The 27,828-nt window shown below is 46.7% G+C and overlaps 10 protein-coding genes across 10 annotated transcripts; 5 read left to right on the forward strand and 5 right to left on the reverse strand.

Moving 5' to 3' along the window:
- Window positions 1–320: 320 nt before the first annotated feature.
- Window positions 321–2,393, reverse strand: BHQ10_007737 (uncharacterized protein; the record flags this gene model as incomplete). The annotated part of the gene is made up of 4 exons (XM_040880465.1): window positions 321–530; window positions 578–2,170; window positions 2,221–2,287; window positions 2,338–2,393. The coding sequence occupies 4 exons, from the start codon at window positions 2,391–2,393 to the stop codon at window positions 321–323; spliced, it is 1,926 nt and encodes a 641-aa protein (XP_040736240.1).
- A 979-nt stretch (window positions 2,394–3,372) lies between these two features.
- BHQ10_007738 (uncharacterized protein) lies at window positions 3,373–4,291 on the forward strand (the record flags this gene model as incomplete). The annotated part of the gene is made up of 2 exons (XM_040880466.1): window positions 3,373–3,891; window positions 3,956–4,291. 2 exons carry the CDS (start codon window positions 3,373–3,375, stop codon window positions 4,289–4,291), a joined length of 855 nt encoding a protein of 284 aa, XP_040736241.1.
- Window positions 4,292–4,346: 55 nt separating this feature from the next.
- BHQ10_007739 (uncharacterized protein) lies at window positions 4,347–6,072 on the reverse strand (the record flags this gene model as incomplete). The annotated part of the gene is made up of 5 exons (XM_040880467.1): window positions 4,347–4,498; window positions 4,556–5,225; window positions 5,282–5,454; window positions 5,593–5,627; window positions 5,714–6,072. 5 exons carry the CDS (start codon window positions 6,070–6,072, stop codon window positions 4,347–4,349), a joined length of 1,389 nt encoding a protein of 462 aa, XP_040736242.1.
- Window positions 6,073–7,497: 1,425 nt separating this feature from the next.
- BHQ10_007740 (uncharacterized protein) lies at window positions 7,498–8,309 on the forward strand (the record flags this gene model as incomplete). The annotated part of the gene is made up of 2 exons (XM_040880469.1): window positions 7,498–7,506; window positions 7,560–8,309. The coding sequence occupies 2 exons, from the start codon at window positions 7,498–7,500 to the stop codon at window positions 8,307–8,309; spliced, it is 759 nt and encodes a 252-aa protein (XP_040736243.1).
- Window positions 8,310–10,460: 2,151 nt separating this feature from the next.
- Window positions 10,461–11,266, reverse strand: BHQ10_007741 (uncharacterized protein; the record flags this gene model as incomplete). Its single annotated transcript, XM_040880470.1, has 4 exons — window positions 10,461–10,699; window positions 10,760–11,000; window positions 11,061–11,153; window positions 11,207–11,266. 4 exons carry the CDS (start codon window positions 11,264–11,266, stop codon window positions 10,461–10,463), a joined length of 633 nt encoding a protein of 210 aa, XP_040736244.1.
- Window positions 11,267–11,910: 644 nt separating this feature from the next.
- Window positions 11,911–12,845, forward strand: BHQ10_007742 (uncharacterized protein; the record flags this gene model as incomplete). Its single annotated transcript, XM_040880471.1, has 2 exons — window positions 11,911–12,264; window positions 12,318–12,845. The coding sequence occupies 2 exons, from the start codon at window positions 11,911–11,913 to the stop codon at window positions 12,843–12,845; spliced, it is 882 nt and encodes a 293-aa protein (XP_040736245.1).
- Window positions 12,846–12,963: 118 nt separating this feature from the next.
- BHQ10_007743 (uncharacterized protein) lies at window positions 12,964–13,588 on the reverse strand (the record flags this gene model as incomplete). The annotated part of the gene is made up of 2 exons (XM_040880472.1): window positions 12,964–13,520; window positions 13,573–13,588. The coding sequence occupies 2 exons, from the start codon at window positions 13,586–13,588 to the stop codon at window positions 12,964–12,966; spliced, it is 573 nt and encodes a 190-aa protein (XP_040736246.1).
- A 597-nt stretch (window positions 13,589–14,185) lies between these two features.
- On the reverse strand, window positions 14,186–16,282 carry BHQ10_007744 (uncharacterized protein; the record flags this gene model as incomplete). Its single annotated transcript, XM_040880473.1, has 2 exons — window positions 14,186–14,389; window positions 14,450–16,282. The coding sequence occupies 2 exons, from the start codon at window positions 16,280–16,282 to the stop codon at window positions 14,186–14,188; spliced, it is 2,037 nt and encodes a 678-aa protein (XP_040736247.1).
- Window positions 16,283–19,165: 2,883 nt separating this feature from the next.
- Window positions 19,166–22,022, forward strand: BHQ10_007745 (uncharacterized protein; the record flags this gene model as incomplete). Its single annotated transcript, XM_040880474.1, has 10 exons — window positions 19,166–19,398; window positions 19,443–19,704; window positions 19,770–19,944; window positions 20,006–20,051; window positions 20,111–20,279; window positions 20,338–20,504; window positions 20,563–20,614; window positions 20,665–20,820; window positions 20,874–21,020; window positions 21,072–22,022. 10 exons carry the CDS (start codon window positions 19,166–19,168, stop codon window positions 22,020–22,022), a joined length of 2,358 nt encoding a protein of 785 aa, XP_040736248.1.
- Window positions 22,023–26,094: 4,072 nt separating this feature from the next.
- Window positions 26,095–27,408, forward strand: BHQ10_007746 (uncharacterized protein; the record flags this gene model as incomplete). The annotated part of the gene is made up of 1 exon (XM_040880475.1): window positions 26,095–27,408. The coding sequence occupies one exon, from the start codon at window positions 26,095–26,097 to the stop codon at window positions 27,406–27,408; it is 1,314 nt and encodes a 437-aa protein (XP_040736249.1).
- Window positions 27,409–27,828: the final 420 nt, after the last annotated feature.

Raw genomic sequence — 27,828 nt, forward strand, 5'->3', positions numbered from 1 at the left:
ACGATTGATATATGTTTAATCTAAAATGCTATTGACATGGAGATTCGTTTTAAGAAGTATTATTATAATACCAGTCTGATATTTGGACGGAACAATTTCGGCCCTCCCTAGAAGAAATGCACATCCAAGCCAAGCATACAAACTATAAATAAACACAAGAAAACAGACAATGCCTGGCCAGCATGCATAAACAATTCAAAAGTATTACCTGAAAAACAACACGAGCTATGCATTGAAACAAACACCCCCTGTATGTATGTGACGGACGAACACCAGATATGCTGATTACTTTAAGCAGTTGCCAACTTCCTTTCTATGAATCAATGACCGCCATTGAGCGAGCGTTTGGTATCTTCTGACGTCCCTTGATTGTCCATCATTTTCTCCATAAATGTGATATAATCGTATTTCGGTAGATCCCGATCTTCGAGTAGGTCAGGCCCTTCGTGCTTGGGCATCGACTCGAGAAGATTATCGATGAGTTCGTCGGGAATAAGAGAGTGTCGGAGGTCGAGTTCTGTTACGTACGGCTGCATACGGTTAGCTTTGAAACGTTTCTCTGTTATAAGTTGCTTACCTTTCCATCAGCCACTTCGCGGAAGCTCTGAAACACCTGCTCTGCAGTGTTCTGATCTTCCGTCACACTAACCATGAAGCGAATAAACTGCTCAAAGCTAACTGTCGAGTTGCGGCCACAAGTCTCTAAGAACACCTCATGCATCTCTTCTTCATCATAGACAAGACCAAGACTAGCCAAAGCGGCTGAAAATTCGATTTCTTGTAGAGTGTTTGATCCATCTCGATCGAAATGTCGAAACACGGATTCGAATTCTTCCAGTTGTATCGGCGTGAGATTGGTCATATTTCGTGCCACCATTTGATTCTCTAAAAACGCAAGCTTCTTGGCTACGCTGGATTTGACCAGCCCCAGCTCGTAAGACAACTCGTCCAGCGTATACGTGGTGTAATCGTTCTCATCGATATTTGCCTCGACACACTGTTCCTCTAGATCTGCAATAGTCTCTAAGAATGCATCAAGAGGCGGTAGATTATCATTCAGACGCTTGACATGAGTCAGCTGGTCTTCAACATCGCCTTCAAGACCCGAAATGGCAAGAGTCAATGTCTTTAGGGTGAGCGCAAAATCATTGGCTTTGTCGGCGAAAGAGCGGCGCAATTTGTTCTTGATATCCCGAATGGTCTCATTGATGAGCTGACTGCGTCCTTGCTCTTCTTGCATCAACCCTTCCCAATCTCGGTCGCATCTGTCCAAAGACAAATCTGCCGGGGGTTCGTAAGGTCGCAGACGGTACGTGCTGAGCTTGGTCTTGATATTCCCCAATAAAGCAGCAAGATCGGACTTTTCTGCCACCCATTTTCGTTTCTGGTTTCGCTTATAATGTGAAAACTCGGCGAGCTGCACCTTTGCATCAGTGTATGTACCTTCAAAGGACGCGCCTTGCCATTCCGCTCTTTGATTCGCAATCTGAGCTAGCAATTCCTTCATCCGTTTCTCGTAGGAAGACTGCATTTCCCAAGCGCCTTGCATATTGCTCACGAACTTCTCCACTCGTCGACCGGCATTTTCGACCTTTTCCAATTGCGAGAAAGCATGGAACCAATATGCAATGTACGTCATCAATGACCGCTCATCGGGTTTGTCCACGTCGCACACATCCTCCACATCGAGCAAGTCTGGGATACCGATCTCATTGGCAGCAATATCAAAGGCCAATTGCATATTCCCTCGATGGTCATTCTTATCCAAAGAATCAAAATCAATCAGATCGGGTCGATGAATATCCAGCAACGCACAAAAAGCCAACCCATCATTCCAACTCGCTGAGAAATCTCGAACTTCGACTTCGGGGTAACAAGCCGTTTTGCGTTGACACCACAGCAACAACCCTTCCTTGGCGGACATGCCCTCAGAACTGATATCGCTGATGGTGAATTTCGAAATAAGAGTCCATATCAACCCGAGTATAATCTTTTGATTTCCGTCCACGATATCTCCAGCACCGATGTTGGTCATTTGGATTCCGCGCAGCTTGATGAAATCTAATCCTTTATTGACATTTTCGAACTTCTGAACGCGTAGCTTGGGTTTGGAGGCATATCGACCGAGGGACTCGTCTCCGAGGATTTCCAGTAGATGTATAAGATTAACCTGTGCCAAACGTTAGTTCTGGTCTGGAATGTAATGAGGCAGTCACTTACTCCATCGGACAAATCTTGCGTCAAGTCGCTGATGGCCAGATTCCTGACCTTCAACTTGTTGTTGAGCCTGTAGATTAAAATTAGACGGTTATATGTGCACATATTCTGCCAACATACCATTTGGTGAATGTCTTTTGCTGTACAAGAATCCACTGCTTCTCGACCATCAACATGGTTGCATAGAGCGCCGCGGGGTTCGGACGAGATGGGCAACAATATTAATAACGTATTCAGAATAAAGAAGGAGTTTGTTGAAAAGCGAAGAATATTCAATGAACGCAGCGAGCTGCAAGGAGGGGCAGTGTTGAAATGGTCGAACGGATTGAAACAAGACGTAGAATCTTCAATCCCCCTCTCTAGTGTCTCCACGATCTGACGCCGATCCGGATCGAAACACGGGATGCTAGTAAGAATCGTAAGATGGAATGTATCCAATGGTCGCAGAACAAAAGTTTTCTTTCGAGCGGAACAAAATAAAAGTAATGATTTGCAACTACAAGACTGGCTTGTGCGGTGGATGTTTGTTGGCAGAGTTGTCTCTTCTCCGCACGGGTAGGGGCGACTGACTCCCTTTTTTTGTTTTTGCCCTTTTGGGACTAGGGCTTGTGTTGTCAACAAACACTTAGCCGCCAGCCAGACCACAGCAACCGGCTGCCCTGCCGAACCACGTTTTGGTCAACTTATTCTTATTTTGTCCTCAGTGTGTTTCTTTTATATTAGTCCGCAAGATTATAGACTTTTGGGTTTTCTTTTACTTCTAAGATCTACATGCTTGGTTTGAATCATGTGCAGCAGATAGGTGGTGCTCGGATAGCCCCTCATTCTAGACCCTGTATTTATATACAGTTGATAGTCGCTTCATATATCCAGAACATATCAAAAAGCGCCAACGTACAGTAGTTATCACTTACACACAATGCAGTACCAACACATCTAGAATTGTAAATTGATGTAGTGAGGAGCTTCAATACCAACCCAAAGAAAAGTCCCTTGTGATGATATCATCTCTCCGATTCCGTCAGCTGGGCAGGGTGGGGTTTTATCCACCATCTTACCGATCTGACATTTGCACGTCATGTCTAAAATAATTTCCCTTCACCACTCCCCTTATTCCATACACCTCAATTGACGAACGAAAATACAAACGCAACAATGCCAGCTCTCAAAATAACAGACACCCTTCCCCTCCCCCAATCAACCGTGCATATCCCCCGCCTCGGATTCGGCGTGTACCGCAGCCACGGCGACGATTGCGTCCAGAGTACCCTCACAGCCCTCAAGACGGGATACCGACACATCGACTCCGCCCAGTTCTATGGCAATGAGAAGGAAGTCGGCGAGGCATTTCGGCAGTCCGGCCTGAGACGGGATGAAGTCTTTATAACCACCAAGATCATGAGTCCCGGCGGATCGCCGCAGGCAACCTACGAAAAGATTGTGGAGAGCATAGACAAGATTTCTGGAGGAGACAAAGATGGCTTTGTCGATCTGTTTCTGATTCATAGTGCCAAATCGGGCTCGTCCGGCAGAAAGGAGTTGTGGCAGGCGCTCGAAAGAGTGTTGGAGGAAGGTAGGACGAAGAGTATTGGTGTGAGCAATTATGGGGTTGGGCACATGGAGGAGATGAAGAGTTATGCGAAGATTTTTCCGCCTCATATCAATCAGATTGAGGTGCGTTTGCCAGTCTGGTGAAAGTGCTATAGCCATATACTTCAGAAGATGCTGACTGATACAGCTCCATCCATGGTGTCAACAACGTCAGACTGTACGATACTGCCAACAGCATGGTATCATCATCGAGGCTTATTGTCCTCTTGTCCGCGGTAACAAGGCCAATGATCCTACACTAGTGTCCCTGGCGCAGAAATACGGAAAGACTACTGCCCAGGTATTGGTCCGGTATAGTCTACAAAAGAACTGGGTTCCGCTACCCAAGAGCTCAAACCCCGAGCGAATTGCCGCCAACGCTGATGTATTTGACTTTGAGGTTCGTCAGGAGGACATGGATGTTTTGGATGGATTGGATCAGGGCGCCGCGGGGGCTATCGTCGAAGCGGTGGACGATTATTAGACAGATCATATACGAGATTACTGTATTTAGCGTTTATATCCAACCAGGTCATGGATCAATCTGGCCTCTGCAAAAGAAATGCGTTGACTGATTGGAGTGTCGCTCGTGAAGGGTTCGCGTCCGGTTTTGACGTTACGATCCATGTCAAGCGTTGGCGGATATATTGTTTGTCGATGTATACGTCTGTTTGCGGTCCGACGAACTTGCCTAAGTACGGTTGGTTCAGTAAATAAGTACAGAAACACAGTCGAGGAAGATATTCACCATTGTCATCATAAAAAAGGCAAATGATAGTCAAAAGTGTCCCGACAGAAAGATCCTTCCCCGTTTCACAAGTGACTAGTATTGATTGTGCCGGATTGGCCGTGAGGTTGTTCTCTGCAAACGCTTTCACTTTGTCCAAGGCAGCCCGTAGATCTCGACTGCCGAGTTTGTGAGAACCACAACCAAGATTCAACCTCTTCGCAGTGGACAGATCAGGCTTGTCATTACAGGCGATGGCGAGATCATATTCACCCTGTATTCTTAAGTCGTTGGGTCGGGACTGGCAGATGTATAGATTCGACGATGGGCGGATCGGGACGCCGACTTTAGTATCACCATTACTGTGGGCATCAGTCTTCGAGACCAACTCTTGAATGACATGCGGTAGGTCGCTCTCATCTGTATTAATGAGAAGGTCCCGATTTGCCCAAAAAATAGGGGGAGTCAATCCATGAGACCATTTCTCAGCGTCGTCGCCTGCGCCTTGAATATACCCTCCTTCAGATGCCTCGGCACCGTGCACTCTTCTCGAGGCCGAGCAGAGCACAAAAAGGTTGTAGCCATCCCCTTTCTGAAGTGTGGTAGGATAAAAGTAGGTCTGATTGGCCCATGCAATCTTGATTGGAGAGCCTAGATCCTTTCTCAATTGGTCCAAATCAAGTTTCAACTCCTATCAAGCACAAATATTAGCGACCGGGTTCACCGGAGACTAAGATAATTGCCTACCTTGAAGGTCTTGACAAATCCGTCAATTCGTCTCTCGATTTGTGCTTCTTCCGAGGCAGGTAGAAAATTAGGCGGGAACTGGACTAGGTGATATGCAGGTTCTGATGGAAACAGGGCTCGATTCAAAACAGCACTCCATATCGGAACAGTTTTGGAGAGAGCATCGGGCATCACTATTGCACACGTGTTAGCTCAAAAGACGAGAAATGGCTTGTCCAGGTTCACATGTAACCATAACCCATGTATGTAGACAAATGCGATCGACCCCGTATTTCTTCGGGATCAGAATGGAGAGAGTGGATCAAACGTACATTTACCCCTGCGGGTAGAATCCACGATAATACACCTGTGTAACAACCATATTAATCTCGGTCAAAAATGACTCGTCGCGACGGAACTGGTAGCGTATGAATGATAGAGTCGAGAGCTTACCCGCCACGCTGCCGAGCAAGCTCGAGAACCTGCAAATTGAGCCTACGGAAACTAAACTCCCAGACCCCAGTATGGCCATCCGTGCTTTTGAAGTAGACGCTACCGGCCTTGCGCGTCGGATTGATATACCAACTGCCACAGCGTTCGTTGGCAATGAGGGGTAAACCCCCATAATGCTCGGCCACCTCTGACACAAAGCGGGCGTCTGCTTCAATTGAGCGTAGACGATTCGTAACTGACAGCGCAGAACGCCGTAATGATGTTAGAAGCTGTGATACTGAGACGGCTGCAGACGGGAACTCGATTTCTGATAGGGAGACCGGGTACGCATTGCTCGTCGCCCTTTCGTCGGAGCTCATTGCGCCGGATTGTATGACTGAGTTTTGGTCTAACTTGTACAAGAAGATCAATGAGGGTTTTTTTTTTATCTTTATCTCGTCAGGCCATTGGCGAATGAGTGATCAGAGATTGTTCCTGGAAGATTGTGTCCAATCACGCTTGACATCAGGTACGGAAAATTAGATATTGGGACTAGTCTGTTTCGGTCAAGGGAAGTTGGTGAACAAACTAAAGAACGGGAAGACGGGCTAAGCTGGAAATGGCATGGTGGATTTCCGTGCCTTGTCGCCTTGTCCGCATCATCACTTTCATTAACCGAACCTTACTAGTGTCAGGTCTCTGTGAAGTTACTATGTAGAGGAAGTCACGGCAGTAACCGATTCCTTGGTGCAGAAGGGGGCACCTATTACCTAATACTATGCGTAGGGCAACGACTGGGTGTAACTGAGTGCTTTTTGATCCCGCTGTCTTCTTTTAGGCAATCATGACTCTAAAGTGTATACCCAAAACGGTTGACCGGAGAACTCACGATGATACGAACCGCGCAGTGGGGCAGGGCACCGAGCCACTTTGACGTCGTATTGAATCATCCAAGACCTCAGCCAGTGGCGAAGTCACGATTCGATTCAGCTTCTTTTCATAGACTTCACTGCGTAGTACAGTAGCGCTGTTGTACGGAATAAGCACATGAGTGAATTAATCGTTCCTTGTCAGTGTCCACTTTCGCGTCGACGTCCTTTCTGCCGAAGAGGTTGCACGGTCGACGCGGTGATTGGGTTGACAGCATTTACATGTGCTCCTGGTGGTATCCTAGCTGAGTGTACAACCTGAAAAAGAGGCCCCGCTTGGCGGTGCTGCAGTATCATCAGAGCCATCCGTGGCAGGGACGCTGGGCGAGAGAGCGGGCGTTTGACACCAGAAACTGACGCTAGTCCTGTTTGACTGCGACGCTCCCCGAATGCCCCCGACCGCCTGGCATTTGACCAATCGCAGTCTATTGTCGAATCTGCCCGCTGCTCCGACAGGGCGACGTCACCGCCCGGGTCTGTGATTAGTCACAGTCAGTCCCACCAGACTGCGAACTGATGGGTCCTGATTGGCGCAGTCCTGACTGACTGATGCAATCGCTCATTTCCGCCGGGACAGCGTCATTGTCTGCCAGTGCGCGCCTTCCCGTTGAGGTCATTTCCTGTGGTCCCACGGTTCTGTTTGTGCTCCCCCTTTGGGAGTCGACAAACGTATACCAGCATACTTAAAACACTCATTTCCCCTTCTTGCTATTCTTCCCCTCAACTCATCTACCAACATCCTCTCACATTCCATCCATTGTAACTCGACCTCAGCCCCCCTCACTACCCCTCCACCATCTACATCTATCTATCGATCACTCACTATCAACTCCACCTCACTGTTCAGCTTTTGATATCACATAACCAAATAGCAAAATGGCTAAGGTATGCTTCCCCGGATTCCAGCATGGCTCAAGACCCACCACTGACACCCACAGATCACTCAACTCCTGTTCGACTGCGACAACACCCTCGTGATGTCCGAGGAGCTTGCCTTCGAGGCCTGCGCTGACATCGCCAACGAGATCTTGGCTAAGCGTGACATCACCGACCGCTACACTGGTGAGGAACTCATCAAGGACTTTGTCGGCCAGAACTTCCGCGGTATGATGGTCTCTCTTCAAGCCAAGTACGGCTTTGAGATGGACAAGGACGAGATTGAGTACTACGTCAAGGAAGAAGAGAACCAAGTCATCGCCAAGCTCGAGGCCAAGGCTGTCCCCTGTGTCGGTGTCATGGAGGAATTGGAAAAGCTTCACGAGTCCGGAAAATACGACATGGCTGTTGTCTCCTCTTCTGCTCTCCGTCGTGTTCGCGCATCTATCAAGAAAGTCCACCAGGACAAATACTTCAAGGCAGACCACATCTTCAGCGCTGCTACCTCTCTCCCCAAGCCTACCTCCAAGCCCGACCCCGCTATCTACCTTCACGCCATCAACGTCTTGGGCAAGAAGGCCGAAGAGTGCGTTGCCATCGAAGACAGTCGCTCCGGCGCTCTCAGTGCTATCCGTGCTGGCATCCCGGTCATTGGCTACGTCGGTAGCTATCACGGCGACGACCAGCGTGGCGAGATGGCCGCCAAGTTGACCGAACTCGGTGCTAAGATCGTCATGAAGGACTGGGCCGAATTCGAGTCATGCCTCAAGCACATCGAGGAGCCTTCCAACACCAGCCTTGCTAGCCTTTAAGCATTGGCTTTTGTCCTTGGTTTTTTTTTTCTTTTCTGATACCTTTTACTAGCGCTACTTCACTTCATCTTTCCAACCTTTTACGAACCATCTTGAGCACTCGGGTGGTTCAACGGAGTTTAGCTCCCTTTTTTTCTTTCTAATGAGCATCACGAGGTTTCATGGATTGCATGATCATGTACTGTACTTTTTTCATCGGCGAAAGAAAGCGCAGAGGTCTGATCTGGCGCACGGGTCTGGATTTTTTTACTACTTGGGGCTATGCGTTGTCCTTGTTACTTTTCATTTCTGCAACACCATAGACATGATTTCTGTTACGGTAGTTCCAGGAATAGAGTACCCTTGCAGAACATCCATTCCATCATTCTAAACGTGTAAATTTTTCTACCATCGCCGACATTGGTAATGAGTGGACGTCGACAAGATACAGCCTCCATCGGAAACGTCTCCACAAAGCGCGACGCCAGTGGCTTGCACGCTAGATATGCACAACGACAATTTGAAGACGAGGCTATTCCATGTCTGCGTTAGTGTCCCAGCGGGGCTGCTGTACGTACTGCACGTCAGACTGCTGAAAGTGCTATCGGTTCAGAGTCGTCCGTAGACTTGTCCTGTTTGGTGGAGGGTTTGAGGTTTGGATTTATCCGGCAGATACTCCGTAGAGCGGGTATTCGAGGATTCGGGTTGAAGGCCGAGGGTATTGAATTATGAAAGGATTGGGTTGGAGATACCTTTTTGTGTTCTAAGAGTATACTACGGTGATTCTACTATCCTAAGAGGGATTCTGGACTGAGTGATGATGTTCAGGTTCATGTCATCTGTTGAATATTTATATATGAAAGGGGCGATGCTTCCAAATTGGGAGTTGCCTAAATGATCTAAACATTAGACGGTTAATGAATCTCAACATCAGATGGATAATGAATCTAAAAATAGCAGCGTTAGATAACAGAACCCCTGATGGTGTAGTTGGTGAGTACAATGTTCACGGTCTATGGTCTGATTCATAGCTAACAAAATCCAAAGGTTTATCACGTTCGAAATATCTATTGTGATCGAAAGGTCGCTGGCTCGATTCCGGCTCGGGGGATTATTTTTTTCCTCTATCTCTCTTTAGGGAAAACCTCTTTTTTATTGATCCTTAAATCTTTTTGTCTATCTTGAAAAAAATATACCTTCATCTGTACAATCTGGACACTATAACAGTTGGGAAGCTTAGTTTATCTTGCCAAGATGACTTGTTTGATTCTATCTGGTACCGAGGCCTCGACAGTAACTGGAGAGGTGGTGCGCTCATGAAGTTGACAGATGGCGGACAGGCTCTCGGGTTCGCTACCGGAAAGTAGAAGATGTGTTGAACAAAAGGCCAAGCTTCTATAAAAAGCTAATACTCAGGACAGAGAAGAATTGTTACGCGTATGTGCTTTTCTCTTGAACACCACTCAACCAGAGGGCTATCTCTGGAAGATCTAACAAGAAGTGCCGGCATGTCTACAGTGGAACCAAATCGAGAGCAGATCCTCAAGAAAGTATTCAAGCCTGAACATTTACTGTGCAGATATCAGCACCCTTAGAGGAAAAGAAACGGAAAGGAAAGAGATCCAAAAAGATTATCCCCTGAGCGGAAATAAAGATTTGAGGATTAATTAAACAAGAGGTTTTCCCTAAAGAGAGATAGAGGAAAAAAATAATCCCCCGAGCCGGAATCGAGCCAGCGACCTTTCGATCACAATAGATATTTGATAAACCTTTGGATTTTGTTAGCTATGAATCAGACCATAGACCGTGAACATTGTACTCACCAACTACACCATCAGGGGTCCTTGATGACATCGATTCGTGCTGGATTATTACATAAATGATCAGATGAATTATTAGACGAATTATTAGATGAATGATCAGATGACTATGGTAATCTTGGTTACCTACGTACATTTGTGTCGCCAGATGTCCCAAGAAACCTGCCAATATGCACAGCGATTATCACGCAGTCCTTTGAATATCCTGTTGTAATCGGATTGTTTACAGAACAGGGCTCCGGCTCCAAGTTCTGACGAATAGTGGAGATATTTAAGGCTGCGCAGTGGTCTATGTGCCATCTATATATATAGTTTCACCCTCGTCGATTAATATTTACAACCTTAGTCGTAATCAAAATGAGTACTTCTTCCCCAACTCAATAGCCTCTGCCAACGTGCCTACACGTGCATCAATTCCAAATCCTTCCTGTTCGAGGCGCTTCGTCTCTTCATACAGCGTCGCCAAAGGAACCGTGAAACATTCTATGAATTCATTTTCCTCCAATTCTGGGACGGGGCTCTGGTTCTCCGGAAGACTCATGTCGATTCGTATGTGGACGAGGCTTGAGTTTGCGTTGGTGAGACCTGGGTCTATCCCCTATTAGAATCATGCACATATGTAGATGAGAAAAGAAAAGCAGGGAAGCTTACCGTGAAACATAACCGTACTCGTCTTCTCGACCGCGCCTACATAACCCGTCTCCTCCTTGAGTTCCCTCACGGCACATTGCTCAGGTGTCTCGCCTTCATCGATCAATCCAGCAGGTACCTCGATAGAGACTTTGTTGATAGGAGGTCGGAATTGTTTTTGGAGCAGAATTTCGGGGCCCTGGGCCGTGTCGAGGATGGCGATAATGCCGACGCCGTCGATCGTACTGTTTTTGGGGCGGGTCTACAGTTTCACAAGCATGAGAAATAGTATGGGATGATCATATTTCTATGAAAGTGGTACCTGTCGCTCAGCCGTTTCCCATACTCGTTTCACGCCTAGGGGATCCGTGTAGGTGATTTTGCCGAGTCGTATCCATCGGGCTTCTGCAGGGTCCTGTTGTCATTAGGATCGAGGTTGAAAGGGAAAGCGCATGAGGCCTGACTTACCAGTGGACTTGTTTCGAGGATTTTGGAAGCTTGCGCTGAGCGCGCATTTGATTGTGCCATGTTGATGATGTGAATGGAAAGAGAGGATGCAATTGAGGAAATTGATGTCATGTCTTCAATGTGGGGTTGTCCTTATCGATAAGAATCGCGTTCATTCTACGCGATACTTCATAGTACATAGACCAGCAGAAAACGAGTTCGAAGACGAATGAGGATCAAAGAGTGAGCTAGTTTTATAAGGTATAAATCTTAAAAGCGTTGAAGATAAGCTTGCTAGACGTACAAAGATAGGTGGAAGGGATCATACGCTCGCTTTCCATTATCTGCCGGGTGGGCTGTACCTGGGCTGTACAGTTGGAAAAGCTCATTTTTAATATAATTCTGAACTAATGTTATCAAGTAATTCAGCCTCGTTGTATAGCTCCAATCACCCTAGTGACTTATGAGGTCGCGTGGTGTTGTCGATTGATGCCTGGCACCGCGACGGATAGCTCCATCTCCACAAGGCTGATTCAACCTGACAAACTTACATCATACATCACCACAAACCATAAATTAGAAGGTATCACCACAACAGAGAAGAAAAATTCCTCATGAAATCACTACTCAGAGCGAGACAATACACAATTTCAAGATCAGTACATCCTCCACCAACGCCAACACCACTAGTGCCCTCGGCACAACGAAGACAAATAAGAACAAAAATGGCGTCAACGTTCACAATCCCCTTCGACAACCCTCGAAACACCAAGACCGACGTACCAGTAACCTGCCCTCCCATATCATCTGACAACAACATATCAAAAGACCAACTCCTCGCCTTCCCAGCATTCAAAACCTGGCTCTCCTCACTCCACAAATCCCTTGCAGAACAAACCTCATCAACCCACGAGTTTCACAATGCGCCTTACAAGCTACGTAAAATCGACATTCAGGCTGTTGATTACTTTGGTGCTGGGCGGTTGGGCTTCATCAAGATGAAGGCTGATGTTTCTAATGATTCGGGCGAGAGTTTACCGGGGAGCATATTGCTGAGAGGGGGGAGTGTTGCAATGCTTGTACGTCTTGTCGTCCCATTATTGCTTCATATCCTAGGACTAACAAATAGTAGCTTATTCTACAATCCGACGATGTACCACCCACATCCGAAAAGGACAAATATGTCATCATGACAGTCCAACCGCGCATTCCAGCCGGTACACTCAAATTCGCCGAGATCCCAGCGGGCATGCTCGACGACAGCGGCACGTTCGCCGGCGGAGCAGCAAAAGAGATTCACGAAGAGACCGGTCTGTCGATTCCGCAGGACGAGCTTATCGATATGACGGCTCTAGCTTCTGCATCTTCGCGTGTGACTTCTCCTTCCTCTTCTGTAGAAGATGACTACCTGCAGAAAGCGGTATATCCATCTCCAGGCGGAAGCGATGAGTTCATTCCTGTATTTCTGTGTCAAAAGAGGATGCCGCGCAAGGAGATTGAGGCGATGCAGGGTCGGTTGACAGGCAACAGAAACGAACGGGAAAAGATCACGTTGAAGATTGTGAGGTTAGCAGATTTGTGGAAGGAAGGGTTGAGGGATGGGAAGACTCTTGCTGCTTGGGCCTTGTATGAAGGGTTGCGGAAGGAGGGGAGAATCTGATCCGTAGCATTTTGTGTTATCAAGAGATAGATCTTTGAGCGTTCATGTTTGCGAGCAGGCGATCTCTCATCTTGCCGTAGCATTACCGGGTTGCTATTAGCTTTGATCGGTTAAAATGTCACTTCACATCCAACCCCCCAAAGGCCCTGTCTAACTCCTCCCCCTCATCCCTCGGCGCAATAGCAGGCACCGACTGCGCTTCCTGCTCCCTCGTACTCGAATCCAAGATACTCGCATGCCTATCGCCAACACTAACATTCTGCGCATTGTGTGCCGCCAAAGAAGATGCAGCTTCAGGCTGCAGCAACTTCTCATCTCTATCCAACCAACCAGGCGCCAACCTCCGCTTCTCTGCTAGTTCGCGTTGCCGTGTACTCTCTTCCCATTCTTTGATTGTGCGCTCGGCATCGATCATGGTCTTTTTCAGATGTGTCTCGAGCGCCTGGCAAGATGCTAGGATCTCGTCTGGGTGCGCTACATGGCCGCCGGTGGAGGAGACGACGTAGCGCGTTTTGCCAGCGTTTTCGGTGGTATTTTCAGGTCCAGCAGCAGTTGTGATGGAGGGCGGCAGCGTCGAGGCGATGGATTTGTAGGTGTATGGTAGAGTTACGGCGGAGGGGAGGGAGATGAATGGGGAGACTGTGAGGGATACTTGAGCTAGGAGTGGGTGGGGTCCTGCGCATGACGATTAGTGCTGATAATAACATCTGAAAGGATATATACTCACGGTTTGAGTCGTACATGATGGCCGTGGCTTTTGTCGTTCGAGTTGTGTTGACGTTGTGTTGTTATTTTGAGTAAGTGGAATCGGCCTTGAGCCCTGACGTAGAACTGGCGCTAAATCATTTTGGAATGGGTGGGTCTTGGATTCTCAAAGAATGGACACACTTATGAAATATCCGATTATTTACTTTGTAGTAGGTATTTTCATCCACAACCCTGATAGGTGCTGTGGAATCTGGCTTTATCTTGTTGTCTAAGCGTTGCTTTTCCGCCTGTAACTACAGCAGCACCATGGAATTTTCCTACTGACAACATGAATGAATGTAAATCTATAGCTCAAACCGCCTGATAAGAACTACCATATCATTTGTATACTGACTATGAGGTACGACACTATTTGTCTTTAACAAAAACGAGACGTAAGCTACCAGTGCTATCGATGAATAACACTTAACACGTTGGGGTGAAACTATGCGACGTGAACAACACAAAAATAGAAAAAGAAGCAACAAGACGAGAAGACATAAAATACATGCTCGAATACAATTCGCTATATATGCCGGATCGAAAGAAATGAAACGTAAGGAGAATAAACCACCAGAAATGCTTACCACGAGTCAGGCTTCTGCCATTTCGATATCCGTATCGGTTTTTCTGCTCGATGATTGAAGAGAGCGTTGCTGTTGTCCCGATGATGCGGCCTCTGTGCTTGCTGCCTGAGGAAGGAGTTGATGCTGTGCGGACAGTGCAGCGAGTTCGTGTGCAAATGGAGTTGCGCAGAACCTGCGTTCCTCGGAGTCGTAGGCTAGCCAGCAGTTGAACTATAAGTAAAGCGTTAGAGTTCGTATTAGCAGAGAGCATAAAGGGAGGACAAGACATACCTTGGCAATCTTACTTCCCAACCACAAACATCGTCGAGTCCGCGGGACAATCACAGATGGAAGCTCAATCGAGCGCTCATCGTCTTCGGCCATTTCACTAAAGAAGCCCGGCGGGTAGTATAATCTACTCCAAGAAAGACCATGAATCAAAAAATCCTCTGGCAGTTGGCGCGACGCTCCTGTCTCCTGTGCAGGGAACTCTGCGTTTTCAATTTCGGAGATATTAGTATCCGGCGTGATCAATGTGTTCAAATACGTTGCGAGTCGTTCCCAAGGAACGTCCGCTTGAATACGGGTCATGCTTTCCGGGACCATTGCGAGACACCAAAGGAAAGCTAGAGAAACGTGGATACTCGGCAGCGTGTTCCGGTCACCGAGACGAGCAAGAACGCCATCCAAAGTGGTAAATGCAAAATGGGATGCTAAAGAGACCACCTCGCCACTACTGCTGATCTTTGCATCTTTGGATACCCGAAGATCGATGCCGACTTGGCGACAACTAGGCTTTTGCCAATGATAATATGCTTTCTCGAGAATATCTAATTTTGCCTCCTGGGTAAGCCCAGCCTCATTGAATATAGCCGAATTTTCTGCATCGTCATGACCATAGTCGAATATAGCAGCGTAATTAGAAGCCGTGATGTATACACCCTGTTCTCGGAATAGAGGACCAACTACACCCGCATGTCTATCAAGCTGAGACAAGAACTCATTGGCCAGTCTCAAAAACGTAGGGATATCCTGCCTCGTGAATAATATACCATGCGCTTCAACAAAGATAGTCAAGGCTTTGGGGTAGTATTTTGAATATTTTGTCGCAGCCTTGGCGGGGTCGAGGAGCGGTCCAAACAGGAGCAAGATACTATCACGCGCGTTGGTAAAAGGCTGAACACTAATTAAAGCCTTGGAATAATAGAACAGCTGTTGTAGCACATTTGGCCTAGCGAGCACTGCTAGATGATGCTGGACCCGGCCGATATCTGGATTAAGGTCGGCGGCCTTGGTATACCAGTACCGAGCTACTCCAGTGTAGATTTCTCTATCCCGCATGTCCGCCTCTTCAATCGCCATCCTGTAGCGTGCTAAATCTCCCAGGCACTCAATCCACGTCTCCTCAAATTGTGGGACACTCTCTAGCAAGAGCGTCATAATTGCATACGCCATACAGATGAAGGTGAGCATGTGATCAAGTGACAATGGCAATTTCTTTCGCAGCAGCTCCAAGAAAGAATGTATGCCGTATCTCCACATCCTCGCTGGCATCGAGTAGGCTTTGGCTAATCCTTTCAACGCATCGCTTGCCGCAGGGTGATTTGAGGCAAGGAAAAAGTCGAAATGCTCGTGCAAAAGTGTTCTATGCAGTGCAGTGAGGGCTTGCCATTGTAGTACAGTTAATTCGCCAGGGTTTTCGTTCTGTTGTTTGACAATCTCGATACATTTTTTCTCGACCATGACTAGCCCTGCGTAGATCGCTCTGACTTCATTTACTAGTTGCTCTTCGGTTATTGGATGCGTCTCAGGTTGCAAAAATATGCCACTGGCTTKGTCGACAGGCTGATAGGCGGCTGCTACCGGCTTCGCATCTTGTTGATAAAAAGAAGCAACAGAAACAGTACGAGAGTCTGAAGACGCGTCTTCATCATTTTTTGGCAATTGTGTAAATGTTTGGTCGAATACAGCAAGACCCTGGCTCAAGAGCACCGGAGAGCCATTCTCGTTGTCGCGTAGACTTCTCTGGGCCACGTTGCTTGAGACTTCATTGTCTTGACTCAAATAGCGATTCTGAACATGTAGCTCTTTGAAGCGAGTAGCAGCAGTAGGAGAATTCTCCATAGTACTTGATCTTTCAGAAGGTGAGAGAGCATTTCGGTATTGCTTTTGGGAGACTCGCAAAGAAGCCTCTGTGAGAGGGTTGAGATCATGGAGAGTTTCTGGTTGTGTTCCCGGTGAACTGGCTAATGTCAGTTCCGAGACAGAAAGGCAGTGGATAGGCAAAAAAACTTACCTTCTATTACTCATTTTTGCAAACTATCTGTCGGCACATATGCACAGAACACTAATTTTTGTATATGATAGTAATCAACAAAATGCCACCATGCAAAGGATCAATATAACGTGTTGATGGCCTAGGTGATGCGCAATGCAAAGAAACAGTAGTGACTGAGTGAAAGATCACAACGACAGCGATTGCACATGTTCTAAATCGCGTATATTCTCATAGAGTCATACTAAAAACCAGTCAGTCTTTTGGCACTCTGATTGCTGCCTCTGAGTCCGATCATCCGATTTCAGAGGCATGTTTGTGGCGTGTGGCGGTATTCCAAGTTGCCATCTGGTCAGGTGACGAATCACAAGAGACGGAAGGGTTTGCTTACTTTCAGACTCAGTAGGCCAGCTATATGAGAGCGACTGTGGTTTTTGTAGGTTCTGACAATTCAGATGAAGATTATTGAGCTGACTTTTATACATTTTGAGATCTGAATGTGAATTGTTACAGCAAGGCTGTTTGGAATTTCGCATTAGGCATTTGAGCCGCAAGTGAAATGAACACAGATGGTTCGCACGATGCAAGGCAACCGCTAGGTATTCCGTCCCTGCTAAATTCTTGCACCCGGGTTAAAACCAGTTTCGTAAACTGGAAGGAATTATTGTATTTATATTCGATTCAGCAAACACTTTAAATACGCCCATGGGATCGATAAATAGAATGTTTTCTGCAAGTTATCCTCCGAGGTCGATGGGCCTGGTTCTCAGCCTTGTCTCCACACTGCTGCGTCGGTCTTCCAAAACGCTGCCCGAATCAACATGACTAACTAAGTAGGCTAGATACTATGATCTAATCAATCAAATGGTAGCTAGTAGATGTGTTATGTAGTGTGTATAGCTATATCTTGAAGGTATACAGTGTAATGCCCTGCCGTAGGAAGTGGAGAATCTTTCGCAACCTAAAAACCAGCCCCAATTTGCTGGTACCTGGTCAGGCAAAGTTTCAGAGTTTCCTTTCCTATGGACGGAGTCAAGACACGGATTTCAGCCTTACCTCTTTACGTACAAAGTGTACGTAGTACCGGACGAAGGTCGATCTATTAACCAAATTTGGTGTACGTAATGGTGTGTGACGCGTATCTGCAGACATGTTCACAAGCGAAGTATACTTGAGATGGGTCAGAGCCTCTAGAATCCGTGCACGGCATTCGAAGCTGTACGCTGTGACAGGGGTCTAATAAGGACACATAACCGGACCCTGCAAACATCGAAAGGAGCCAAAGCTAGATGTTGGCTTACTTACATGTACGCATATTACACGGAACCAAACTCAATGAAGGGTCCCTGCATCAGGATGAGCACATACCTAGGGTAACGTCGATATGATTATCCCAGCTGAAAGTGTACGTCGTACAGGATGATACATGGTCATAGGTATGTCACATGTATCGCGAGCTATAGTCAGCCTGAGTCATCAGGCAGACATTTTCATTCTTCATTAGACAAGGCTATCGTAGCCTTCTTCTAGCGTTCTCGAACAAGGTCATCTCACTTCTAGAAGTCGCCGACAGAAGGCAACCAGCGCCTAAGCCCGGGTCGAGGTGATGATGGGAAAGGTGAACGGTTTGTGTCGGACCGGCGAGCTCCGCAAGTTCGAAAAAAGAATCATTATCCAGCATGGCATAGGCTTTGGTAGGCATTGTGTGTCTGTCTCATGATAAGACCTTGGGGTTTAAAAAGTAGAAGCCGATATGGCCTCGTGAAACGAAGCCATGTCCTATAAACCAGGCTGCCAGCCTCAAAGTTGGCCGGTAACCAACCTCAAGGTGTTAGTAATATTTCTCTTCGTGGAAGAAATCATTGAAGCCCAAAAAAAGCAAGAAGAAGGGGCCTGCTTTGCTTTTAAACAGAAGTATGAAAGAAGCAAAACCAATGAGCTTTGTACCTGAGCGTAAGAATATCGATTAGACAACAAATTTATTCATCCACCACAAGCTCTTATCAGTCCGTAGTGGTCTTGCTGAGGGGCAGCGAATAGCTCATATATCTGGGGTTGGACGAAATAATTCGCGCAACTCCGTACTTGGCCCATCGTTCAATCTCCTATGGTAGGCTGACACCCACGTGTGCATTAGTGGGAGATTGCCATGTGAGGGATTGCAGATTTGACAAAAGAATTAATCTTCGGCGTCTTTGATCAGGAATTGAGAGAAATGCTGGGAAAGTCTTGTGAAGGTTGAGGGACGTTGTTGATTCAAAGTTGTTAATCTTGGGAGATGTGGAGCGAAATTACTATTTGGGCGGCCGTCAATGGGGAAGCGGGACCTTGGTGAACAAAAAGCCCTAACCCTAGGATATCTAGATCGCGACATAGCGAAAGTTAGTATGGTAGATGCGGGATTTATCTCGACGATACAATTTTGCTTCATTGTTCCCTGTGGCTGAGCATGGATGAGGGATTTACACACTACAGGAGAATATCTAATCCAATTAATTCTTGGCTCAGTAGGGCTACAGATAAGAAATATTCGATTGATTGGTTTTCTGCAATAACCATGTGCTTGACGTTGGTTGATCTTAATACGAACTATAGAAAAATTTGAGCTATGAGCTCAGGACTTAAAGACACTCGACAAGCCCGCTGTACTGCAGTTCAGTGTCGGTCGCATTGCTTTCTCCTCCTTCCCGATAATTCAACTCCTTGGCCATTGCTTGGAAGCTTTAGAAGTGATGGGCAGTTCAAGCGAGTCCACCGATCAGATTGATGAGCAGATCTATATGCCATCCACTGGCGGTGGTGTTTTCTCCGCAAGACACCCAGGGCATGAAGACAAATCCCTGCGTCGCCGGTCTACTGTCAAAGACGGAGATGTCGAGACGGCGTCTGTCAATGAGAAGGATGATTGTGTCGACGAGAGGGACTTTCACAAGAAGCAGACCTTTAGTGGATGGCAGCTAGCATGGTGAGTGGATATCTTTGTGAGAATAAGCAGCTTGTTTCTTCCAGGCGAAAGGCTAAGGAGATCGTGTATAGGCTCGCCTATCAATCACTCGGGGTCATATACGGCGACATCGGCACAAGCCCTCTATACGTCTTTTCGTCTACCTTTAGCGACAACCCCAGCCAGGACGATGTTCTCGGTGCCACATCCCTCATCATCTGGGCCTTGACCATCATGGTGACTATCAAGTATGTTGTGATCGTGTTGAATGCCGATGATGAAGGAGAGGGTGGTACTTTCGCGTTGTATTCGCTTATATCTCGATATGTAAGTTGGGTCTCATCTGGGAAGCACCAGTTGCACAGCAGACGCTGATTGAAGGACCGATGTAGGCCAATCTGATTCAGCGTGACCCCCGCCAACGCAAGTTGGTTCGTATAGAGAGATATCAAGACCAAGACATGCCCAAGCCCAATCTTTTCATTCGTTCTTGGATGGAAAAAAGTGTGACCATGGGGATCATATTCAAGGTTGTGGGTGTCTTTGGCGTGGCACTTCTACTGGCCGGTATGCTTATCAAACACCAATCTAGACAAAGGGTTACTCTTGCTGAAAGGAATTGATTTAGATGGTATTCTTACCCCAGCACAGTCACTGCTTGGAGCAATTCAAGGGTAAGCACTAACCCATGGCATTCGCTGCATGTGAGACTGATCGATGAGGGCTGGTCCAGAATAACCGTTGTCAATTCCAATATCTCGCAGTCCACAGTCGTCGGTGTTTCATGCGCCATTATCGTCCTGGTCTTCCTTATACAACCGTTCGGAACGGGGAGGATTGCTAACACGTTCGCTCCAATCGTTATACTGTGGATGTTCTTCAACTTGAGTTTTGGAATCTATGTAAGAGACTGCTGAATCCTATCGTTGTGAGTCAAGTGGTTGACAATGATGTGCATAGAATCTTGTTCAATACGACGCTTCTGTCTTCAAGGCCTTTTCACCATATTTTGCTGGCGCATTTCTTGTCCGAAACCGACACGATGGATGGGTTCAACTAGGAGGAATCTTGCTTGCTTTTACCGGAGTAGAGACACTATTTGCTGATCTCGGTGCTTTTTCCAAAAGGTATCGTGGTCTAATATCGTATTGCCAGGACCTAGCAGGCTGATAACATCTGAAATAGAGCCGTGCAGATTTCGTGGCTGTTCTTCGTATATCCATGTCTATTGATATCAGTCAGTTGAAGTACCATCCATGTCAAACTCATTGACTAACTTTGACATAGTATATTGGACAAGGCGCCCATATGATGGTTGATCCGACTGTTTATGCCAATCCATTCTATTTGACCGTTCCACCGGGGATGCTCTACCCCAGTCTGATCGTAGCAATTCTTGCTTGCATTGTTGCTAGCCAGGCCGTCATTACGGGTTCATTTCAGGTATGGCTGAAGACTGCATCTTCGAACATACATTACTGACAATCTCATCACAGCTTCTGTCTCAAATCATGAAACTTTCGTACTTTCCTCAAGTCGAAGTTGTTCATACCTCGAAGTTATTCCACGGGCAGGTCTATATCCCCCTGGCGAATTGGATCATGATGATTGGAACAGTAATTGTGACGGCCGTCTATACGAATGTAAGCATGCTTGTTGCACAGCCTCATGAAACCGAGCCCTAACAATTCCAGACCACTGCTCTTGGAGAAGCCTATGGATCTTGCGTCATTTTGGTCTCCTTTTTGACTACCTGTATGGTCGCAATCGTCGCCGTGGTTGTTTGGAGATTCCCCATATACCTTGTTCTTCCAGTTTTCATAGTCTTTGGTCTTTGGGATGGCATGTTCTTGTCATCTGCACTCAGCAAAGTTCCACATGGAGCTTGGGTCACTCTCATGATTGCTGTTGCCTTGACCCTGCTTTTTGTGTTATGGCGCTATGGCAAAGAACGACAGTGGAAAGCCGAAAACTCCGACAACGTTCCATTATCTCAGACGACAACATTAAAACAAGGTCAACTTGCTCTACAATCAAAATTTGGCGATTCCACGATTGTCCCAATCAACGGTTTGGGCATTTTCTTTGACAAGGCTGGTCTTTCGAGCACCACCCCGCCCGTCTTCCTTCATTTTCTGCAAAAGTTCGGCGCGGCGCCTGATGTCTCTGTTTTCTTCCATCTGAGAGCACTCGATGTGCCTACTGTTCCACCAAATGAACGGTATACCATCGGTCGTTGCTTTACCTATGGCACGGAAGATGGTAGCAAACATGCAATTCCAAATACCTTCCGGCTGATAGTGCGACATGGCTATACCGATGAAGTCATCACCCCAGATTTGGGCGTTCTTGTTCTGGATTTGATCCGGGAGTTTTTGGACAATGAGACGTCTAAATCATCTACTCCTTCGGCAACTGACAACAGTAAGGTAGCAGAGTCAGAAGCTTTGCAACGTGCATTCAAGTCCCAAGTGATCTATATTGTTGGCAAGGAGCATCTTCGTATTGCGCCAGGAACGAACATTTTCAAGAGGCTTGTGTTAATGATCTTCCTGTATGTCCGCGACGTGACTAGCAACAAAGTGCAGCACTTGAATGTGCAGGCTGACCGGGTTGTGGAAGTTGGATTCGTCAAGAACATTTAGCGGTCAAATTGTCAAACTATTTTTTTTTTGAGCTTGAATAAAGAAATTCTAGAGTGGCAAGTGCAGCCTTTGGCAGTCATTTAATCTAGTACGAATACGGCATGCCTCCCTTCCTCCCGAAAAAGCAAGCAACTTCCCAACTTCTTCCCAACTTCACTCTCGTAGACTCTTTCTCTCCATTCTTATTCATCTGACATCGACCGTAACTCTCTCTGTTACTGAGTTACTCGAATTTGCTAATATACTGAACAATGTCTCCACGACTAGGATAAGCTCGCACGAATCCACATTCGAGAACTCAAAATCAACGGAACAAGATCAATTCGTCAATGCAACTCCAATGGCCCACAAATAAAGAGCGGTCTGCGCAGTTCACGTCGAATCTAACCAGATCAGCTAGTGTCTACGATAGCTTCGTTTGTTATAGACTGAGGGTTCTGCCTAGGCTTTGTTCTGTCAAATTGGCCAATTGACTCAATTCGGACCATCAGTCTGGCTTACTGTACCGGTAATCAGTCTAGAGTTTCGCATCAAAAGCAATGAGCTACATTTGAACGGGTTACCCTGGCTTCTTAGCTAAGGGGTATTGTATGAAACGATCTTACCTTCAAGTCTGAATAGGAGATAAGATTCAAGACCCGCTTTCTTACGCTCCACCTTGCGTACGTTTTTTCTGATTTTCGAGCCCGCAGGCTACAAACTCAAAGGGGCAAAGAGGACCCCCCACTGCCTTCGGTTTCGAGGCGCCACCGTGAGCGGAATAAGAATCAGTGAAAAATCTGCCTAGAACCATGTGTGACAGGCTGCCCATGCTAGAAGCCGGTGTTTGTCAGCGTTTGGGTCACCATAGTCTCCACAAGAATCTGAAATACGCTACGTTCTCCACTGACTACTCCATAGTAAGTATCTCAGGCTCTCAGCGGTCAGCATGCAGCCACTGATGGCGTGGATTGCATTGCATGTTCGAGTACTAGTATAGGTTGATCCAATGCTTGATAGATTGCCCACAATGCCCAGGCGAAGGCAACCGCATGATTAATGGGGCTTCTAGCTGAATTCCTCTCGAAGTTGCCTAGCTGGCAGCCAATGACAACAAATGGCGATGCTAGGCAAGTAATGCTAACTTTTCACTGGCTGCTCTCGATATTCGCCTGTCAGTATTATGACATTTCCAGCAATTCAGCCAGGTGTTCTATGAAATCGCTCCATTAGAGTCCGTTCAGCCAAGCCCGGGCGAATCGTCGGGTGTTGTGTTATAGGCTGCCCAAAAGCCTATTGGCTTTGAGGAGTGCCTTTGCATCAAAATCTGGGCTGTTCGGTCATTTCCTGGGTAACAGAGAGTGATTAATAGACCGGATTCGTTCCTCATAAGAGCTAGTCGGTTGCCTTGCATTCTTTGAATTACGCAGCTCGACGTTACGGGCAAAATGACAGGCTTTACCCAAGATGTTCGCCTCATTTCAGATCCTCAAGCCGATTATTACAAAACCTGAAAGATAATCATTTGTTACAGTGTCAGGTATGAGCAAACCTTACCCCTGTACTGTTCTGTCAAGTCTACTGCGAAAGTTGAGCTGCGCAGTATCAGGAAACCCTCGGTACTTATCAAGTACAATTAATCATCGTGGATGGATGACCTAGTCTATGACACCTTGACCTGGCTTACATCGGTTAAGGTTGGGCTTGCGATTGTGCCCGACAGTAGACTGCTTATATCAACCTCTTGGAGACCTCTTGTAGCTGTTATCAAATACACATGCTGTGGAAAGGCCATTACAGTACAAGATAAACTCCGATGGAACGATTTCGATCTCAGATGGGGGAATCACCTGTAACTTGAAGGTAGGGTTGTCAGTATGAGACATGATTTCATTGGCCGATTATTAGGGCTTGAGGCAGCCTTGCCATAACAAACCTGAAACCCTTCGACTGGAAAATGATAAGTTAGTACTCCTCATTTCTCAAGTCTGTCGCCTCGTGGCCTCTGTGATTCCGCAATATTAGCCCTAGGAAGACACTAGTTCCTTGGTGTCTATGGAGTCCACAGAGAAGGACACTTTCTGGAGGCTCAATAGACACATGGTATAATAGTAGTGTTTCCGAGTTGAGTATCATATCTACTGAGACAGATTTAAGGGTTTCAAATGTTATTAGGACAGACTGGAATGGGGTATGGACCAAAATAACTCGTTGCTACGACCTGTTCAGCACCAACGTTGAAGGTACAAACTCTGAAACCCTAAATGCCTCTCCAGGTACATTCGAAGTTAATCTTTGGTTATCATACCTCTTACTATGTAAGTAGAGCGTTGACATGGCTGCTTTTCTGCGTCTAATTACTCGCTCAATATCGAGTCCGCATATGTAATGGGCATTTTGTGTTCTTGACTATGCCGGATAAAGTCTAATTAGCTTCTAGAACGGTCAAAACTAATGAAGAGGTGTCAACTCGGCAGATCTCCGGATTGTATGATGTCAAACCAGACCTTTCCTGACACATACATAGCCTAAGACATGCGGGGATATACATGACCTAGGTAGGTCCACTATTGTTAATTCGATCCCAGAGGTGGTAATGACTCGATTGACGATAAATATTCGGGTTGGTGTTCAAGGTGTTGCACCAAAATAGTTACATCAGTATCGACGGCTATATAAAACAGGTTTAGTGACCATATCATAAAGCAAACAGTCAGTTTGAATATATGACAAGGTATGGCTTGCATCTAGCATGGGCCAGATGGACCTGGACCGCTACCTATCCAGATTCATACATCTGGAACCATGATATATATATTCATGGATGAGCAGCCATTCCGAGGTCGTGTCGAGGCACCGGGATGATGAATTACGTGGATCAACTGAGTGATTGTCTATCATACCATAGTAATCTAACGGGATGGCTATCATACTACCGTGGTCATAGCAGCAGATGAAGATCCCCAGAAATGACGTAGCCAGTCACATGGGTGGCTGTCCTTCTTTTCTCGCGACCAGAAGGACAATCTTTCGATGGCTTTTTTCTTTCGCTTTCTGATATATTCAATATCTTACTAGTTGTATCTTGTACCTGAGATTTCTTCCCTTCTACCCTCTTCATATCTTCATTCAGGGACTAAGCGCAACGGTGTGACGTGCCACGTTGTGCCTGAGCTCGTCTGAATCAGTGAGCTTCCCCACAATCCGGTCGGGATGACAGTTGACTGACTCTCACTGACTGATCAGGGACTATTTGACTCACACACTCTTCAACCAGTCATCTACCAGAAGACAGGAAAGAGAAATGCAAATGAGAACCAACAACTGATTGTATACTTCTCCTCATTGCGGTCATCGAAGACTGCGAACAGGTACAGCTAGCTGCACCCCACGACAAATCGACTCAAGATCGATCATAGCGACCCAACTCAAGGCATTCAATGATCAGGCACCAGCGACACTCGTGGTCCGTCAACTGCCGTATCCCTAACCCTCTCTCTTCTTGAACCTTTGGAAGGACTCTCACCATCTCAGGCTCTTGTGCCTGGAGTGGATCTCGTAGACTTCGAAAGTGGGTATTCGGTCCCCGATTTTTCCTGACTAAACTCAACTGTTTGACCTACGTGCAAACATCTCCCACCGAACAAACGACTATCATTCTCAAAATCGCTCATCATTTGCAAGGAGTTATCTACAGTGGCAAACACGACACGACAGCTTCAGATCAGTGGATTCGGGCTCAACAAGGTCATCCAGGAATTGTCATTCGGAGTGAAAAGGGTCCACAATCCTTCGAGCGCACATGCATCCATCGTGCGGAGCCGATAACAGCGCACGTACTATCCACTAATAATCGGTCTATCAACTAATCTAACAGCCTGAGCCTATCGAATCAATAGACACACAAACCCCAGCACGACGCTACAATTCACAATTCACAATCTACCCGAGGCTAAATTACGTTCATCTTAACATCTTCTCAATTATCCGATTATCACCTTTTCATTCGGTTCAGCTTTCAGACTGCGGGACGGTTTGAGTCAAGAGAAACAATCAGCATCACACCAATTTATAAATACAACAGCAAACGAAAATGTCGCAGCCTTCGTTGAAGAGTCCGTTGAGCCAGGACAGCCATTCGGCCTCGTTTAAAGAAGTCCGCTTCTCGCACCCTCTCGTTCCTGTACGCCGTGCACGATCTGTTGCGTCCAGCAACCCCTACCTAGATTCAGCCTTTCAAGCCGCTCGGGCAGCCAACAAAGCAGCGAAAGAGAATACATACAGAGAACTGAGTGTTTATGTCGACCAGTCCCGATCGCTATTGGAAAGCCAGCGATTACATTTCGAACGTGAGCGATTATTATTCTCGGAGGAACGAAAGCTATGGGAAATGGAACGGTCATTGCTCAAATCGAGGATTGCAGAGCTGGAAGCCGCGGCGGGGGGAAACAATGTTCGATCGTATTCGAATCATTTCCGATCAAGTTTCAGTCTCAAGAGCGGCGGAGTAAGCAAAACCGGCTTATGGGAATCGAACGGATCTTCGAATGCAAGTAGAGATACACAAGAACACCATGTCTGGGAAGGACCTCTACCAGGATCACGCCGGCCAACCCGTGTTTTCCCTGGAGAAGATGATTTTGATGTGCAGTCGACATTGTTTTTGGCTCCAACTGAAGCGAATGGTTTCGGTTTTAGTGCTTCACTCGACGCCGCACTTTCACCCCAGCTGTTTGATCGAACGGGCCGTATCAGCATGCCAGTTCCTATTGAGAAAGTCGATAGTCAACTCGATGGAATTACCTTGAAGTCGACAGCGCTTCCGCCAGATGTGGTTGCCAAGGTTATGACACCTCCAACCTCCATTTCTCCAACATCATCACCCCCGAAAGACGAACCTGATGCACCTAAACCGGGAACTGATGGGAAGTCACCTCTCAAACTAAAATTGTCTGATCTTGGGCCGCCCGACGAAAATCTTGTTAGAAACGCAGGCCACACGCCGATGGCAATCCTTGGCACAGAAACCGAAGCCAGCAATCTATCGCCAAATGAAATGACGTTAGGAGAGGCAGAGATGGAGGAAGAAGAAGCCCCATTAGCACCTGTCGTGACAAAGCAACCGGTGGAAAATGGAGATTCTTACTTTCCCGTCATGGAGGTTGATGAGGATCCAGCCTTGCAGGGACCTCTCACATTAGAAAACAACGAAGGAGCCGACAGCGCTTTTCTCTTACAGCTAGACCAGAAGCTCCTTGATGAAGCTAAGAAAGTGATTGGAAGGTCATTCGCTACGGAAGAAGAAGTGGATTCGGAGGATGACACCGCAGGCGGCGACAACGAACCAGATTTCGAGTTGAAGCTGAAGCCTTCGACTAATTTTGGCACTGCTTTTGGACAGTGCTGAGCTGGCTTTGCATTAATCTTTCCCTGCATTATACCCCTATACTTAAATAGCCGACTGAAGCGGGTCGATTTTGGCCACCATTCCCTTTTCAATATTGAATGTCATGTCAGGGCAGAAGCTCTCGAGACTCGTAGTGCATGCTACATCATGGATTTGGATGGGTAGATCATGCACTCTTGTGATGTAATTTATATTCTGCCAATCTGTATGCATGTTTTGGGCATTGTACCCCTTTCTATTCATGATACCAGGACCATGTTATGTATACGATATGCCGTGTTGGAAATGTTCATCCTTTCACTTGAGATTGATACGTACCTGCAAGAGGTGCTCTTAGACGATGAGCAATATGATATTCATTCAAAGCGATCGAACTAATCTATCAAAACTCTAAAACGGAAAAGTAAAGTGAGGACGTCC

Source organism: Talaromyces amestolkiae (genome assembly GCF_001896365.1).
Source record: "Talaromyces amestolkiae strain CIB chromosome Unknown scaffold16.1, whole genome shotgun sequence".
Lineage (NCBI taxonomy): Eukaryota > Fungi > Ascomycota > Eurotiomycetes > Eurotiales > Trichocomaceae > Talaromyces > Talaromyces amestolkiae.